The following is a 14161-nucleotide window of genomic DNA, read 5'->3' as shown; positions in this document are numbered from 1 at the left end:
GAAAATTCAAACAGGGGCTCTGCATCAACCTAGAGGGGTGAGATGGGGAGGGAAATGGGAGGGAGGTTCAAAAGGGAGGGGATATATGTATACCTATGGCTGATGCATTGTGAGGTTTGACAGCAAACAACAAAATTCTGTAAAGCAATTATTCTTCAATAAAAAAATAATTTTTGTTTTTTTAAAGGAGAAATGAAAGGGAAAAGAGTCAAATGTTCAGGCTTTAACTTCCAAAATACGATTTTAAGCTCCTGACATTGAGTAGAAATCTAGAGGTTTTTATTATAGAGAGAGACAAAATGTCCTTCCAAATCCCAAAGGCTCATGAGAAGCGAGGTAGGCACCTAGGATGGCCTGACTTCAGTCCTCTTGTCTCCCGTGGTACACAGAAAGTCAGCAAGCAGTGTGATAACTGAAAAAAAAAAATGTTTAAGTGGTTATTTTGGTTGATGAATCAAGATTTGTATACATCGGCAAAAGAGAACAAAAATGACAAGTGTCAGCACACTTAGGAATTAACACCAGCTTTTGCAGTTCCTCAGCCCAGAGGCTTGTTGGAGCAGAAACTGACTGAACTTTGCCATTCCTGGCGGCCTCATGCCCTAGCCAAACCTCCTAACTTCCAGGTTTCCCCTAACGCTACGATCCTGTGACCTTCTTTCCAGAGCAGCCAAAATTTCTGTGCCTCCTAAAACCTGGCCTTGCCTAGAGAACAGTAGGTGAATTTTATAGTTTTCAGGGGATAAAATCAACATGGCTATAAAATACTTCATGGGAAGGGGCCTGTGGGGCTCTAAATGTACTTCTCTATATAGCAAAGAGCAAAATCTTCTAGACCAACAAAACAATGAATTTTAAAGCCACACTGCCCATGACCAGCTGGTCACTAGTCTCATGACATGGAGAAAATAAGGACCACTGGATGGTTTTTTCCCCTATGCTTAGATTCAATGGAAATTCAATGGAAAGAAATGTCCCTTATTCTAAGACTCTAATTTACTTTTTTTTTTTTTTTGGCATTATAATGTTAAATTTTTTTTTTTTTTGTCAAGGACTGGTGACAATATTTGGTAGTCATTGTATCTAAATGGTCTTACTTTGCAAAACAAAGTTTCAGGTGCCCATGTCCTTTATGACATTTTATTAGTCCATGAATTTCCCAAAGCATGGAACCACTGACACAGTAGTATGTCTCAGAGTTCAAGAATCAGTAAAACAAAAAGCTACTTATTGGGAAAAAGCTTCAGGCTATAGCTTTTGGGACCAGAGAGAAGTAGAATTCACTTTTATTTTTCATTTTCAGGATGCGCATTCTTGCTAAATGATGGATGAGAGTCAAATATAAGCTTTAGTCTTCCTTTGTCCAGTTCATGGAGAGATAAGTCAAACGTCATGAGGAGGAAGCAGTCAGCTAAATCCACAGATTAGAACCTTCTACAAAATAACCAGCTTCATAGTTTTGCACTGGGGCAGAGTGCTTTCTGCATGAACAAGTCTTTAGTGGGGATCTTCACTACCTACAGCTTGTTTTGACTGAGAAGTTCATCCTGTAGTTTCCCAATATGCTGGATAGGGACCCAATGGTACAGCTGGCTCTCAGGGTCAGCAATGTGTGTCTACTGGAGAACTGAGACTCTTGGGCAGGATGGCTGGGGAGCCACGTAGACAGAAGAGACCAGAGTACCAGGAAGGCTGCCTCCCCAGTGAGGGAAGTCTGCACAGAAACTCAGCACATTCAGTCAGATGGAGAAGGACATCCACTGTGACAACTGGTTAGTGAGTGTGTACAGTTAAATGAACATATAAAATAAGTTACTAAATAAGAAAACTCAGCATGTCAGAAAATCCTACAGCTCATATATATACTTGATAGAATTTGCTTGGATTTGAAAACAATTCTCAAAATTTATATGGCATTACTAATTATGAATTTTGAAGCTGAAGGTTTTCTAAACAATCAGTAACTGTAATTATTAACTAATCATTTTCATGTCTCATGATGGTGATGTTGACTGAAAAAATACACAAAACCTAAAAGTTGAGAGTTATCTTTTATTTAGAGAGAATTTTTAGTGTTTAAGTCTGGAGGCAGCATCTCAAGAACCCTAAGAGAACTGCTCCTATGAGGAGAGGCGAGGAGTCAGGTTATATAGAAGTTTTGGAACAAAGGGCAGGTAGTCTGAAAGTCAAAAGTATTTTTGTGAATTAAAGAAAACCAAGTATCCCAAGTTCAGGAATTTAAAACTTTTCTCTGTATAGAAGTTACAAGAGTCTGGGCTCACAGAAGTCATTTCTTTCATAAATGCATCACAGCTATCTGAGGCCAGTATCCTGTGTTTTCACATCCTGAGCTCCCTTAGGCTCACCATAGGGAGTGGCTGCAGTCTGATGGAGGTGGGTATTCTTTGCATTCCCCAGTGCCCTTAGGCTCACCAGCTCACACTGAAGGGCTGTAATCACTGATGACTGTGACAGCCTTGTTTACTGATACGGCAGGAAATATTTCCTCTCTCAGCGGAAAGATTCAATTTTCTTTCCATTCTTGCTAAAAGATTGATGTTATAAAAGCTGTTAAAGCAGCAAAAAATGTAGTAAGAGACCATCATAAGGTGTACTAACAGCTAATAGGTAAAATAACACTTTTCTGGGAAAATAGAAATCCAGACAGAGTGCAACACGAATGCAGTTTTTTGCTCAGCGATAAATGTTTCTGACCTTGGATTTTTAATTGTCATGTGACAAAGCTCCACCCCCACCCAAAATGTTTCATGTCTAATCCAAAATGCAGGGGGGAAGATGCATAAAGATGTTTGTCCCAGTTTTATTTATAATGGGGGAAAAAGACCTGAGTATTTCATGGTAAGCAACAATGAGGCCAATTGGGATATGACAATGCTATTTTAGTATTATGCAGCCATTAAAACTAATGTTTCTGAAGAGCTTCTAGTAACATTGAAACAGCTGTCATGTTACATCAAAGAAAAAGCAGGTACACCAGAAACTAAATGATAGAATATGTCAACTATACTTCAGTTTTTTAAAAAAGCAGCATATAAAATTGTACATCTTAATAATGTCCATTAAAATATGTCTAGAAAAAGAGTGAAAGGAAAAAACAACTTGCATTGCATGGACCTGCCTCAAAAGCCGAAGGACACAGTTGAGCCCCAGGGAGGGCCAGCATAGCAGGGTTTGCTGCCTTCAGCACAGGGGCTTCTCCTTCCCAGGCGAGAACTGGTCACAGAATCCCATGATTTAGAGGAAACAGCTCTGGCCTCCGTCTAGGGTGACTGCCCCTCCCTTCTGGGAAGACAGGAACTTTGTCATCAACACTGGCTGTGATGTAATCTGAGGGCTGTGCAGAACCCCAGAGGGTCACACTGGTGCAGGAGGTTGGCACAGGATGGGGCGAGAAATTTCTCGTGATGCTGTTAGTCACCCATGCTGTTAGTCACCCCGGCTGTGGGAAATGGGCCCTCAAGGCTGAATTACAGGAATAGAGGCTCTTGCCCAGAACAGCTGCTCATGAAACATATACACACACTTATACACAATACACAACACACACACACACTTATACACACATTCACACATGCATACACTCATACACAAACTTTACATGTATATACACATACACTTGGGTTTCCCTGGTAGCTCAACTGCTGAAGAATCTGCCTGAAATGCAGGAAACTCTGGTTTGATTCCTGGGTCATGAAGATTGACTGCAGAAGGGATAGGCTACCCACTCCAGTATTCTTGGGCTTCCCTGTTGGCTCAGACAGTAAAGAATTTGCCTGCAATGTGGGAGACCTGGGTTTGGGAAACCTGGGTTCCATCCCTGGGTTGGGAAGATCCCCTAGAGGAGGGCATGCAACTCACTCCAGTATTCTTGTCTGGAGAATCCCCATGGACAGAGGAGCCTGGTGGGCAATAGTCCATGGGGTCACAAAGAGTCAGATACTAAGCACGGCACAGCACATGTACGCGTAGACACATGTACACACAGTTACATGTAGGCATGGACAGGTGAACATGCACATATACATATACTTACATACACTTGTGCACACTTATGCGTACACACACAATATACACACATACACATGCACTCATGACACACATACTACATTACAATATAAACACTTAGCAGAGAAGTATAAAGAGCCCCCATTGCGGTCAGAGGGCCCGACACTTAGTCTAAATTGTGACTAATTGAACCACACTAGTTGGTCTAAATCTCTTAAAACACTTTCCCTCCAAAGAGTGTGGTTTGAATCACCATCTGTAAGATCTCTTTTCATTGTAAAATTCTGTGATTTCAGTGGGACAAGACACATTATTCACCAGGAGCTTGTCCCGGTCCCTTCATGGTACTGCTGACAAGATCCCCACGGGCTACAGTCCGCCTTGGGCACCTGGCCAGGAGACCCTCACCAAGCATTAGTCCCTAGAGTGATGGGCATCAGAGTCCGATGCCACAGAAACCTCTGCTGTAGTATCTGTGAAGCTTCTTTCCTGCCCTCTTCTCCATCCCCACACATTTCTTCTGATCAGAAAATTGCCTTGTGAACAGTAGACACAAGCACCCATCTGAGGCGTTTCTGCTACGATTAGCAGCTGTTTCCTTCTCAGGTCATTTCCTGCTCCACCACATGCATTTCCAGAGAGGATGGAAGTGGCTGACTACTCCCTGAAATCCCTTTTCAGGGGCACCTCCCTGATTAGGTGTTCAGCAGGGACAGAAGTTGCTGGCCCTGACCTGGCCCCTGCCTGGCAGCTGCTGAGTCCTCTCACCTGCACATGACCTTTGGTTGCAATGATAAAATGGACCTCAACCTCAGGTGACCTTGCAAACACAGTCACAGTCCCTGAAAATAGCCCCCTGAGAGCAAATTTTTGGGCTCCAAAATCACTGCAGATGGTGATTGCAGCCATGAAATTTAAAGACGCTTGCTCCTTGGAAGGGAAAGTTATGACCAATCTAGACAGCATATTAAAAAGCAGAGACATTACTTTGTCAATAAAGATCCGTCTAGTCAAGGCTATGGTTTTTCCAGTAGTCATGTATGGATGTGAGAGTTGGACTAGAAAGAAAGCTGAGAGCCGAAGAATTGATGCTTTTGAACTGTGGTGTTGGAGAAGACTCTTGAGAGTCCCTTGGACTGCAAGGAGATCCAATCAGTCCATCCTAAAGGAGATTAGTCCTGGGTGTTCATTGGTAGGACTGATGTTGAAGCTGAAACTCCAATACTTTGGCCACCTGATGCAAAGAGCTGACTCATTTGAAAAGACCCTGATGCTGGGAAGGATTGCGGGCAGGAGGAAGGGGATGACAGAGGATGAGATGGTTGGATGGCATCACTGACTCAATGGACATGATTTTGGGTGAACTCTGGGAATTGGTGATGGATAGGGAGGCCTGGTGTGCTGCGGATCATGGGATTGTAAGGAGTCGGACACCACTGAGCCACTAAACTGAACTGAGAACAAATTCCTCAGAGGGTTGAGTTGAGCCCCAAGGCCAGCCTGGGCCTGGCACCCCCTCATAGCAACAGGTGCCCAGCAGACATCTGGGGAATGATGAATCAGAGCACCTTATCCTTATGAACACTGTGGCCTGATTAAATCTTCAAGAATCCAAAGTCCTGAAAAGACTATTGTCGCCTTTACAAGTATGAATTCAAACTTTTCAATAACAAAAAGAACTAAAACCTGAACAGTAAACGAAAAAAGAAAAGAAGTCAAACAAAATTCTCACTGCTTCCTCCCATGATAACCATTTTACAGGTTTTTTTTTTTTTAAATAACAAATATCAAATCCTTCAAAAGGCAATCTTTCATTTTTTTATTTCACCTTCCCCGCAAAGTGGGGGGCACATGCTTTGCTGGGCTGCACTAAACACATGAATAGTTTTGTATATTACTAAACACATGAGTAGTCTTGTATATTACTCAGCAAGCTTTACAGTTATCTGGGTATTTTTAGGTTCCAGCTTTATTTTTTCTCTGTTCTTAAAATTGTGGTAAAATAAATATAACATTTTTTTTTCATTTTAATCACTTGTAACTGCACGGTGCAGTGGCAGTAAATACACTGATATTATTGTGCCACTGTCACCTCCATAACTTTTTTCATCTTGCAAAACTGCAGCTCGCCTTTTATTTTTAATGAAGGTCTTCCCCTATTAGCTCAGATCTCCTGGCTACCCTTTGGTTTTATAGCCTGGCTAGCATCTAGTGCTGTTGATGCAGGAGTAGCCAGGCCCAGCTCTTCACTTTGGTGTAGCTTTTCTGGGGTCACACCAGCAGGATTTAGAAACACTGGTGGAGACTCTGGACACTGAAAGGGCCAGAGAGAGTGTTTAGTTGCTAAGTCGAGTCCGACTCTTTGTGATCCTTTGGACTATAGTCCGCCAGGCTCTCCTGTCCATGGGATTTCCCAGGCTAGAAGACTGGAGCGGGTGGCCATTTCCTTCTCCAGGGGATCTTTCCAACTCAGGCACTGAACCTGAGTCTCTTGCATTAGCAGGTGGATTCTTTATCCAGTGAGCCATCAGGGAATCCTAGAAAGGGCCAAGGGTAGTTTTATGGTTTCAGGGAATCCTGTAAGTGTAATTGTAAACCACTTTCTGCAAAAAAGACCACCCAGAATTCAGATTCCTTTTCAAAGGTGTGGGATCCAGATTTCTGAACCAATCAGAACTCCCAGAAGTCCTCACCAGCCCATGCCTTAGAGACTTTGGGTCATTAGGATGCTCCTGTCCATAGGGGGACCCTGAGCATCCCAGAGCAACAACAGGGGATGAGGAACATGTGCCCAAATACATTTTACAGCAACTCTAATAAAGGGTCCACAAAAGGCTCCTTTCTGGCTCCTAAGAACCTATACCTTTGATTCTCACTGTGGTCCAGGAGGCTATGAATGGCTTGGTTTCTTCCCTCCTGTAGGAGGCAGAGTCATCTACTAATGCTGGGGTTTTGCAATGGTTCCAGCCTAGCTAGGGTTCATGGCACTGAAGACCCCCAAATGTCACCTGGAATGTCCCCACAGCACTTGCCAGGGCAGGCAGTGAGCTTAGTGCTCCTTAAACTCTGGGTAGTAATGATTCTGAAGTATGGCTTCAATATTTCAGGAGCTTAGGTGGCCCCATAATCTTATGAACAGGCACCTGCATAAAACGAAAATATGAAGACTCATGCGGGATGTTTGCTGCCTCTGCTTTATTTACCCTGTTTCCTCCTTCTGTCCCTTTCTCCTGCTGACAGAACTCCCTTCTTGGGCGAAATTGCTCCTTTCCCAAAACTGTTCCAGGGTCTCCAGGGCCAGGCCAATCATTTGACTCTCTCTCTTCCAACCAATGGGAGAGACCATGACCTAGGCTGGAGCAGTCAGAATCTTTCTCTGGGATTTTACTTACTGATGCAGCCAGACATAGTCCTTGACTCTTGGGTCCTATGTTCTCGTGCCAGAACCTGTGATGTGAAGCACTTTTGAAGCAGGAGAAACAAAGCTGACATTCAGGAGGGAGTTGACATAAGAAAAGGAGATTCTGGGAGTTCTCTGGTGGCCTAGTAGTTAGGGTTTCAAAATTTCACTGCCTGAATTCAATCCCTGGTCAGGAAACTGAATTCCTAAGCAAGCTGAGTGTGGCCAAAAAAATAAAAGAAGTTTCTATTCCTCTAAGGCAACTGTGATTTCAACTTCAGTGCCATCCTTTTGACACATATCTATATGTAGCTTTAAACTTTACTCCATTAAAATTTATTTTCTCCCTATAAAAGTAAATCATGTTTATTAATGACGATTTAGGCAAAACAGAAATGAATTCTACTTCCACCACAGAAAAAAATCAACCACACCACTGTAGTAGTTTTCCTTCCCGTTTTTTTTCTTTGCTCATTCTTTTTTTTTTAAAGAAGTCTTGAGATTTTACTAAAGATGGGTTTTGTCACTTAGAGCTTTTGTCACTTACAGCTACCATGCAGGACAAAACCTGATGGCCTGGGGCAGTGTGGTCTTTAAGTAAAGAAAGGCAGGCAGGTATGTATCTTTTGTAGCAAGTTTTCTCTTGCTCCCATATGGCACTAGTCTCTCCACCTTTGTACAGAAATAGAAACCTTCCTGTTTCCCCATGGCTGAGAACTAAATGATACAATTTGGTTTTAGGGTTCACCCAAGGAAATGGAAAGAGCTTCTTTTCTTTAAAGCAAAAACACATGTGACATCATCGAAGCTCTTTCTGCTTTTCCACACCATTCCCAACTTCAGTAATAATTAAGCACCTAATAAACTGCTGTAGATTTCCAGCCCTAAGGGTTTAGGTTTAATCACTTTCTGGATTGGCTGGTCCCACGAGGTGGGGTACTGACAAATGAAAACATGACAAAAAGAATCCTTTTTGAATTAAAGACCAACAAGCTAATGCAACAAGCAACAGTTTATTTATAAAAAAAAAAAGAAAGAAAAGAAAAAAAGAACAAAAAAGAAAACTTTTTTTTTACTACATCTTAAAGATTAAGTAAAAATACCTGTATTAATATATATGTATATACATACTGCATATATATATATACATATGATATAATATTAAAATTACATGCTTCTCAGGACAAAAGAATTAGGACATGTTCCCTTATTTCAATTTAAAATTCCATCACAATTCAAAATCACTGCAAGAAGACTTGCTTCCTTTTTTTTCTTTTTGCGACTTCAAGTACAGGAAGTTTTCAAGCCAGGATCTAAATGTGGAGAACTGTCTGCTATGCACAATGACAACAAACTGCCACAAATCATGAGTCGGGGTCTTCTGAATTCTCACACAGGTCTTGGCTCCCTATGACCGTGTCAACCTTCTACCTGAGACGACGGGATGAAGAAGCATGACAGCCTGCAGGTTCCACGTGAACGTTCACACTGACGTTGAAACAAAAGCAAACACGAACATGTCTTGTAGTAACAACACTGGCCATGAAATTGCTCTAGAAGAGGTTTTTTTTCTCCCCTTCCTTGCCAAAGGAAACACAAAAGTTTCCAAGAAAAAAAAAAAAAACCAAAAAACCCTCGGGTGAAGCACCTCTGGCGATGATCAGCATACAGCAAGAGACAGAGAGGGAGTGTTTCTTTCTCGACAGCTTCGGGCTGACTTGGATGATTCAAACACACCCTCTTCTGCAAAAGGCACTCACATATTGTCTGTTTATAAATCATACAGTGGGATTCCTTACATGGGAGTTTTTCCTACAAATATAAAAGAGATAAGCTGAGGACATGGTATAACAAAGAAAAGAGTATAAGAAATACACATCTTGGATAAATGTGCACTTTTTTTTTTAAAGGACATTTAATATAATAGTTTTAAAAAATTTCATTGAAAAGTTAGGAATTCCAGTAAAATTACCATTAAGAAGCAAGGTACTAGAGGATGAGAGGTGGAGGGTGGCTAGCTTTTCAAATGGCCAAAGGTTTAAAGGATAGGGTCTGCTCTTGAACTAGAAAGACCATTCATTCACACACCAGGGAATGTGTGAGAGGAGGGAGGTAGTGGCAGAGAAATAGGTGAAGCGGGGAGGGAGGGGGCGTCCTTCAGGATGTGGGCATAGGAAGGAACGCGCCAGAATCTCTGGTGGGAAAGATGGGCTGTGTCCCCCTTGCCCCTGCAGTTGGAAGAGACCCTGCCCAAGCCAAAGGCTGCCCTCACCGGGACACGACCGAGCTAATGGAATTGTAAGATGTGCCACTGTTGCAGCTTGAGGCGTAGGCCTCCTGGCCGTTGCCGTCGAGGTTGATTTTGAACACAGAGGACGCCTTCAGTAGGAAGTCCGCTGCGTCCCGACGCCCCAACTCCCGCAGTTTGGACATGAGGATGCCGACAGTGCTCTCAGGGTAGGAAGTCCATTCCCGGAGCAGGGCGTGGACTGGGCTCGGGAGGAACTCCTTGGGAGACCCGTTATTGGTGTTGTACTTGGCCACAAGGTCGGGGAGGCCCAAGTTCATGGCAAGGAGGCACCAGTCCTTCCCCATGGGGTCGGGCGGGTCCAGCAGGCGACTGAGTTTCCTCCGGGTCAGGAGGTTCAGATCTGACGCGTGGATGTCCATGCCCAGGCTGGCCTGCGAGTAGACGTCGTGACAGCCGAAGCACATGATACTGCTGAAGCTCTCCTTGTACCCGCCCATAGTGTTGGTCAGTGAGGTCTCCTTGAGGGTCTGCGCCCGGAAGAAGTCCCGCGGCTGGTAGATCATGACGGGCTCGTGGTGCTCTCGCAGCTGTTGGGGGCTCAGGTAGTGCTTCACCGTCAGCAGCCCGGGCAGCGTAGTGGCCATAACGTTCTCGATGGTGCTGCACACCGAGTCCAGCAGGAAGCAGCACTTGATCTTCTCCGTCTCCAGTCCGCGCACCTGGACCTCTATGCCCTGGCCGTGGTTGACCAGGAGCACCAGCAGCTCGGCCCCGCGGTTGGCGATCTTGCAGCCGTTGACCCACAGGCGAATGTCCGCGTCTCCCTCAGCGCTCTGCTGGTGGATCCACCGGCAGAGGTTCACCTGTACTTTATGGAAGATGCCGCACGGGAAGGGGGTGAGGTGCTCCACCGGGACGACGCGCACGCCGCCGTAGACCCGCACCTCGTCCTCCTCGTCAGTCCAGGAGCGGTGCAGGTTGTCAGTCTTGATCAGGGCGGGGATGTCGACCATGGTCCCGCTGCTCAGGTCCCGTGCACAGATGTCCATGGCATCCAGGATCTGCAGCAGCTCCTCCACGTCGCTGTCGGGCACCAGGCGCTGGACGTCCTCCATGGTGTAGCGGCCGCGGTAATGGTGCAGGGCCCGTGGGGTCTCCACAGAGAGCAGCTTCCCCAGAACGTTGGTGCACAGCCAGCGGGGATCCAGGAGCAGCACGTCCTGGACGGTTTCGCTCTGCATGATGTTGATCTGTCCAAGGGGACAACGGGAAGTCATGCATTAGGAACATAAAGGGCCAGATGACCCAGCTGCTCAAACCACTAACAGGCCTGAGCAGGGATGAAATCTGTGCAGATGCTGTAAGGAACAAACCAGGACATTCATATGGAGGGGGTCTCAAAATCAATACTGAGCCAAGAAATACCAGCTTGGCAACGTCGTAAGGGAGATTCTGAAAAGACTACCTTTGACTCTTATTATAAAAGGCCAATGCAATAAAAGAGAGAGGGAGAGACAGAAGCCAAATGCAATGGGTGATTTTTGACTGGATTATGAATCCCAAAATAAATACACAAATGAATAAAATTTGCTGTAAAAGAAAATACTGGGACAAGTGGCAAATACTTGAAAGAGGACTATAAATTCAACCGTAGTATTATATCAACATTATGTTTCCAGGATATGATAATCAATTATTATGGTTATGTGGGAGAATGTCCTCCTTAGCAGATACGAGCTAAATTATTTAGAGGTGAAAGGTCACGATGTTTGCAAAGCAAATAAATAACCAGAAGGGAAACAAAGTAAATTTAGCAAAGCGTAAACAGCTAGTTAAATTAAGTTTGGAGGATATGAGGATACATCCTACTATTCTTGCAACTTCTCTGAAGGCTTGAAATTTTTCAAAAAAGATTCAGAATGTTATATTAGACTGTTCTGGAAAGATATGCTATCACAGTGGTTGGCCCTGGAGGGGAAAGGGAGGAATGAGGCGAGAGGTGATGGCCAAAGGGGACTTCGGCTTTTCCTGTCATATTCATTTCTTTCAAAAGCAGAAGTTAGGGAAAAAAAATGACATTGACATACACATACACACAAATAGAAGCAACTTTCTCCTTTATGGCACTTACCCCTCCTTCCCTCCCTCTCTCTCCTGGGTCAGTTCTACAAAGATCAGTGACCTCATATGGAGGCTGAGACCTGTTTGCACTGGGAGTACTTTTCTCCCCATGAAAAGTGAAAGAGAGTGTTAGTTACTCAGTCATGTCCAACTCTTTGCGACCCCATAGACTATATCCTCTGTCCTTGGAATTCTCCAGGCAAGAATACTGGAGTAGGTAGCCATTCCCTTCTCCAGGGGATCTTCCTGACCCAGGGATCAAACCCACGTCTCCTGGGTTGCAGGCAGATTCTTTACTTTCTGAGCCACCAAAGAAGCCCCACTTTTCTCCCCGTAGTCTAAGTCTTTGAGATGCCCTGTGTTCAAACTTGAGACATTTCTGGAATGCAGAACAGTATCTTTTAGTTTTTAATAAGACATTTGGTAGAATGGGCTTCCCTGATACCTCAGTTGGTAAAGAATCCGCTCGCAATACAGGAGACCCTGGTTCAATTCCTGGGTCGGGAATATCTGCTGGAGAAGGGATAGGCTACCCACTTCAGTATTCTGACCTAGAGAATTCCATGGACTATCCATGGGGTCGCAAAAAGTTGGACACAACTGAGCGACTTTCACTTTGGTAGAATACTGTCTGCAATTCAGTCCCAGACATAACTGTCTCCTAGAGTCATAGAAGACAGACAGATACACTGTTCCTTATTGGAGGTGACTAAGGAGACAGATTACTGAGTGCAATGTGTGATCCTGAGCCAGAAAAAGACAAAACAACTGATGAAATCTGAGTAAGATCTTTAGATTATTTCCTAGAAAGCAGAACAGTACTGGAGAGGGGCGGGCGGTCAGTCAGAGTAGGGCTGCCTGATTCAGATTTCCCTTCTTTTCTTTCTATCTTCATTTACTTATTAAAGTCTCAAGAGCAGGGAGAGATGAATTGCTGAATTGACCGGCTAGAAAGTTGCTGGTCAAATGCCAGAAGGCAAGAGAATACATTATTAAAAAGAGTGAGCTTATTATTATGGTTAAAATATAGACGTTTATATCTAGCACTATAAGGTAAGCTTTGGTCCTTCATTTTTCCCATCCTTGGAGGCAATCATTTAAATTACCGCTGGAGGGGCTAGTGGATTTAGCCTGTAGTTTCATGGGGATTCAAAGACTGACATAATCACTGCTTGAGGCTTTAGTTTTTTAGGATCACTGGCTTCTTTATTTAATTAGAATTTCAAGCCTATATGATCCATGGCCAAGGGCCTAATGTGCCTTTGAGAATGGGGAGGCAAACTTCTTGTTTGCAAAATTCTCCAAACTGCTTCTGGTTTTTCATGTTCAGAACTGTTCTTCTTGGTCCAGACTAGCTTATACTGTTTCCTGATTTCACAAGATGGAAGCATGTGAAGGCTATGCCCCCTTTAGAGGGACAGGCAGCATATGAAGCAATTAGAACAGACTTCCCAAACTACATCCCAGTGCTGAATGTAATACAACCAGAAACAGAGATTTCTATTTCTTGATCATTTCTGGGGACCATTGCTTGCCACATCTTAGTGTCTCCAGATGTCATCTCCCTGAGGATACATCACTGCCATTTCTTGACTGTCTGTGAACCCACTAGGTCTGTGTGTAGCTGACATGCCTCATGGAGAGCAGTCATCCGAGCCGCAGGAATCACAGCTAAGCACCAAGTACTATAGGGAGAGGGAGGAGAGGCCCAGGCACCGACTGTAGCAGGAATTCTGCCCTCAAACTAAGAGAAGTCAGAAAACCAACCAACCAAAGCAAAGCAAAAACAACAGCAACAACAACAACAAATAAACAGCGCTTTTAAGGTGAACAGGAGAGCAGAGGTTCACAGTTCAGGAAATAACTTGAGCCTTCCTGTGAGGCATCATGGGCAGTATGCAGTTGCCACTCTGCCCCTCCAGCTCATGCCACCTTCAGATGCTGGAAATATATCCTGGGGAGCTCCTCCCAGATCCCCGCCAGGCTGGAGCTCTCACCTCGCCAGCACTGTGGAGCTGCTGGGCGATGCGTCGGAGGTCTGCCTCGCTGGCCAGGGGGTTCAACTGGTCCTGTACGTCATACACGAACTGCTGCAGTGACATCAGCTGGTTGGGGCCGTTGAGCTTCCTCCAGGAGGGCAAAGTGGAGATGATCTTTTCACATAGGTGAGTCATTGGAGGGCAGACCTAGAACATGCAGGGTGGGCAGGTCAACGTACTGCCGTGGGGACTCAGGGGGAGCTGGGATTAAAAATGATGCTGCTCACATCTGTACTGCTGCATGGAATTATTTGGGTGCACTTACGCTTTTTTGGTTAAGTACTGGGGCAGCTCTTTTTTTTTAGAATTTGAACACTAATAACT

At 44.4% G+C, this 14161-nt stretch overlaps 1 protein-coding gene across 5 annotated transcripts in view; it reads right to left on the bottom strand.

The window, feature by feature from the left end:
- Positions 1-264: 264 nt before the first annotated feature.
- Positions 265-14161, bottom strand: part of DAPK1 (death associated protein kinase 1) — a 217711-nt gene continuing 203814 nt past the window's right edge. For 3 of the 5 annotated variants that reach the window (XM_081522267.1, XM_081522256.1, XM_081522284.1), the window contains 3 exons: positions 13796-13984; positions 9699-10927; positions 8683-9238 (listed from right to left, as the gene is read on the bottom strand). In XM_081522267.1, the coding sequence (XP_081378393.1) occupies positions 9205-9238; positions 9699-10927; positions 13796-13984 (1452 nt within the window). In that variant the 3' untranslated portion in view covers positions 8683-9204. Of the gene's footprint in view, positions 413-8682; positions 9239-9322; positions 10928-13795; positions 13985-14161 lie in introns of those variants that run through there. The other 2 variants (XM_081522295.1, XM_081522275.1) reach the window with 2 other exon arrangements.

Source organism: Giraffa tippelskirchi, chromosome 1 (assembly GCF_054371585.1).
Source record: "Giraffa tippelskirchi isolate mGirTip1 chromosome 1, T2T-mGirTip1v1.2.pri, whole genome shotgun sequence".
In the NCBI taxonomy this organism is placed as follows: domain Eukaryota; kingdom Metazoa; phylum Chordata; class Mammalia; order Artiodactyla; family Giraffidae; genus Giraffa; species Giraffa tippelskirchi.
The sequence above is the reverse complement of the archived record's forward strand: the minus strand, read 5'-3'. Positions and strand labels throughout refer to the sequence as shown.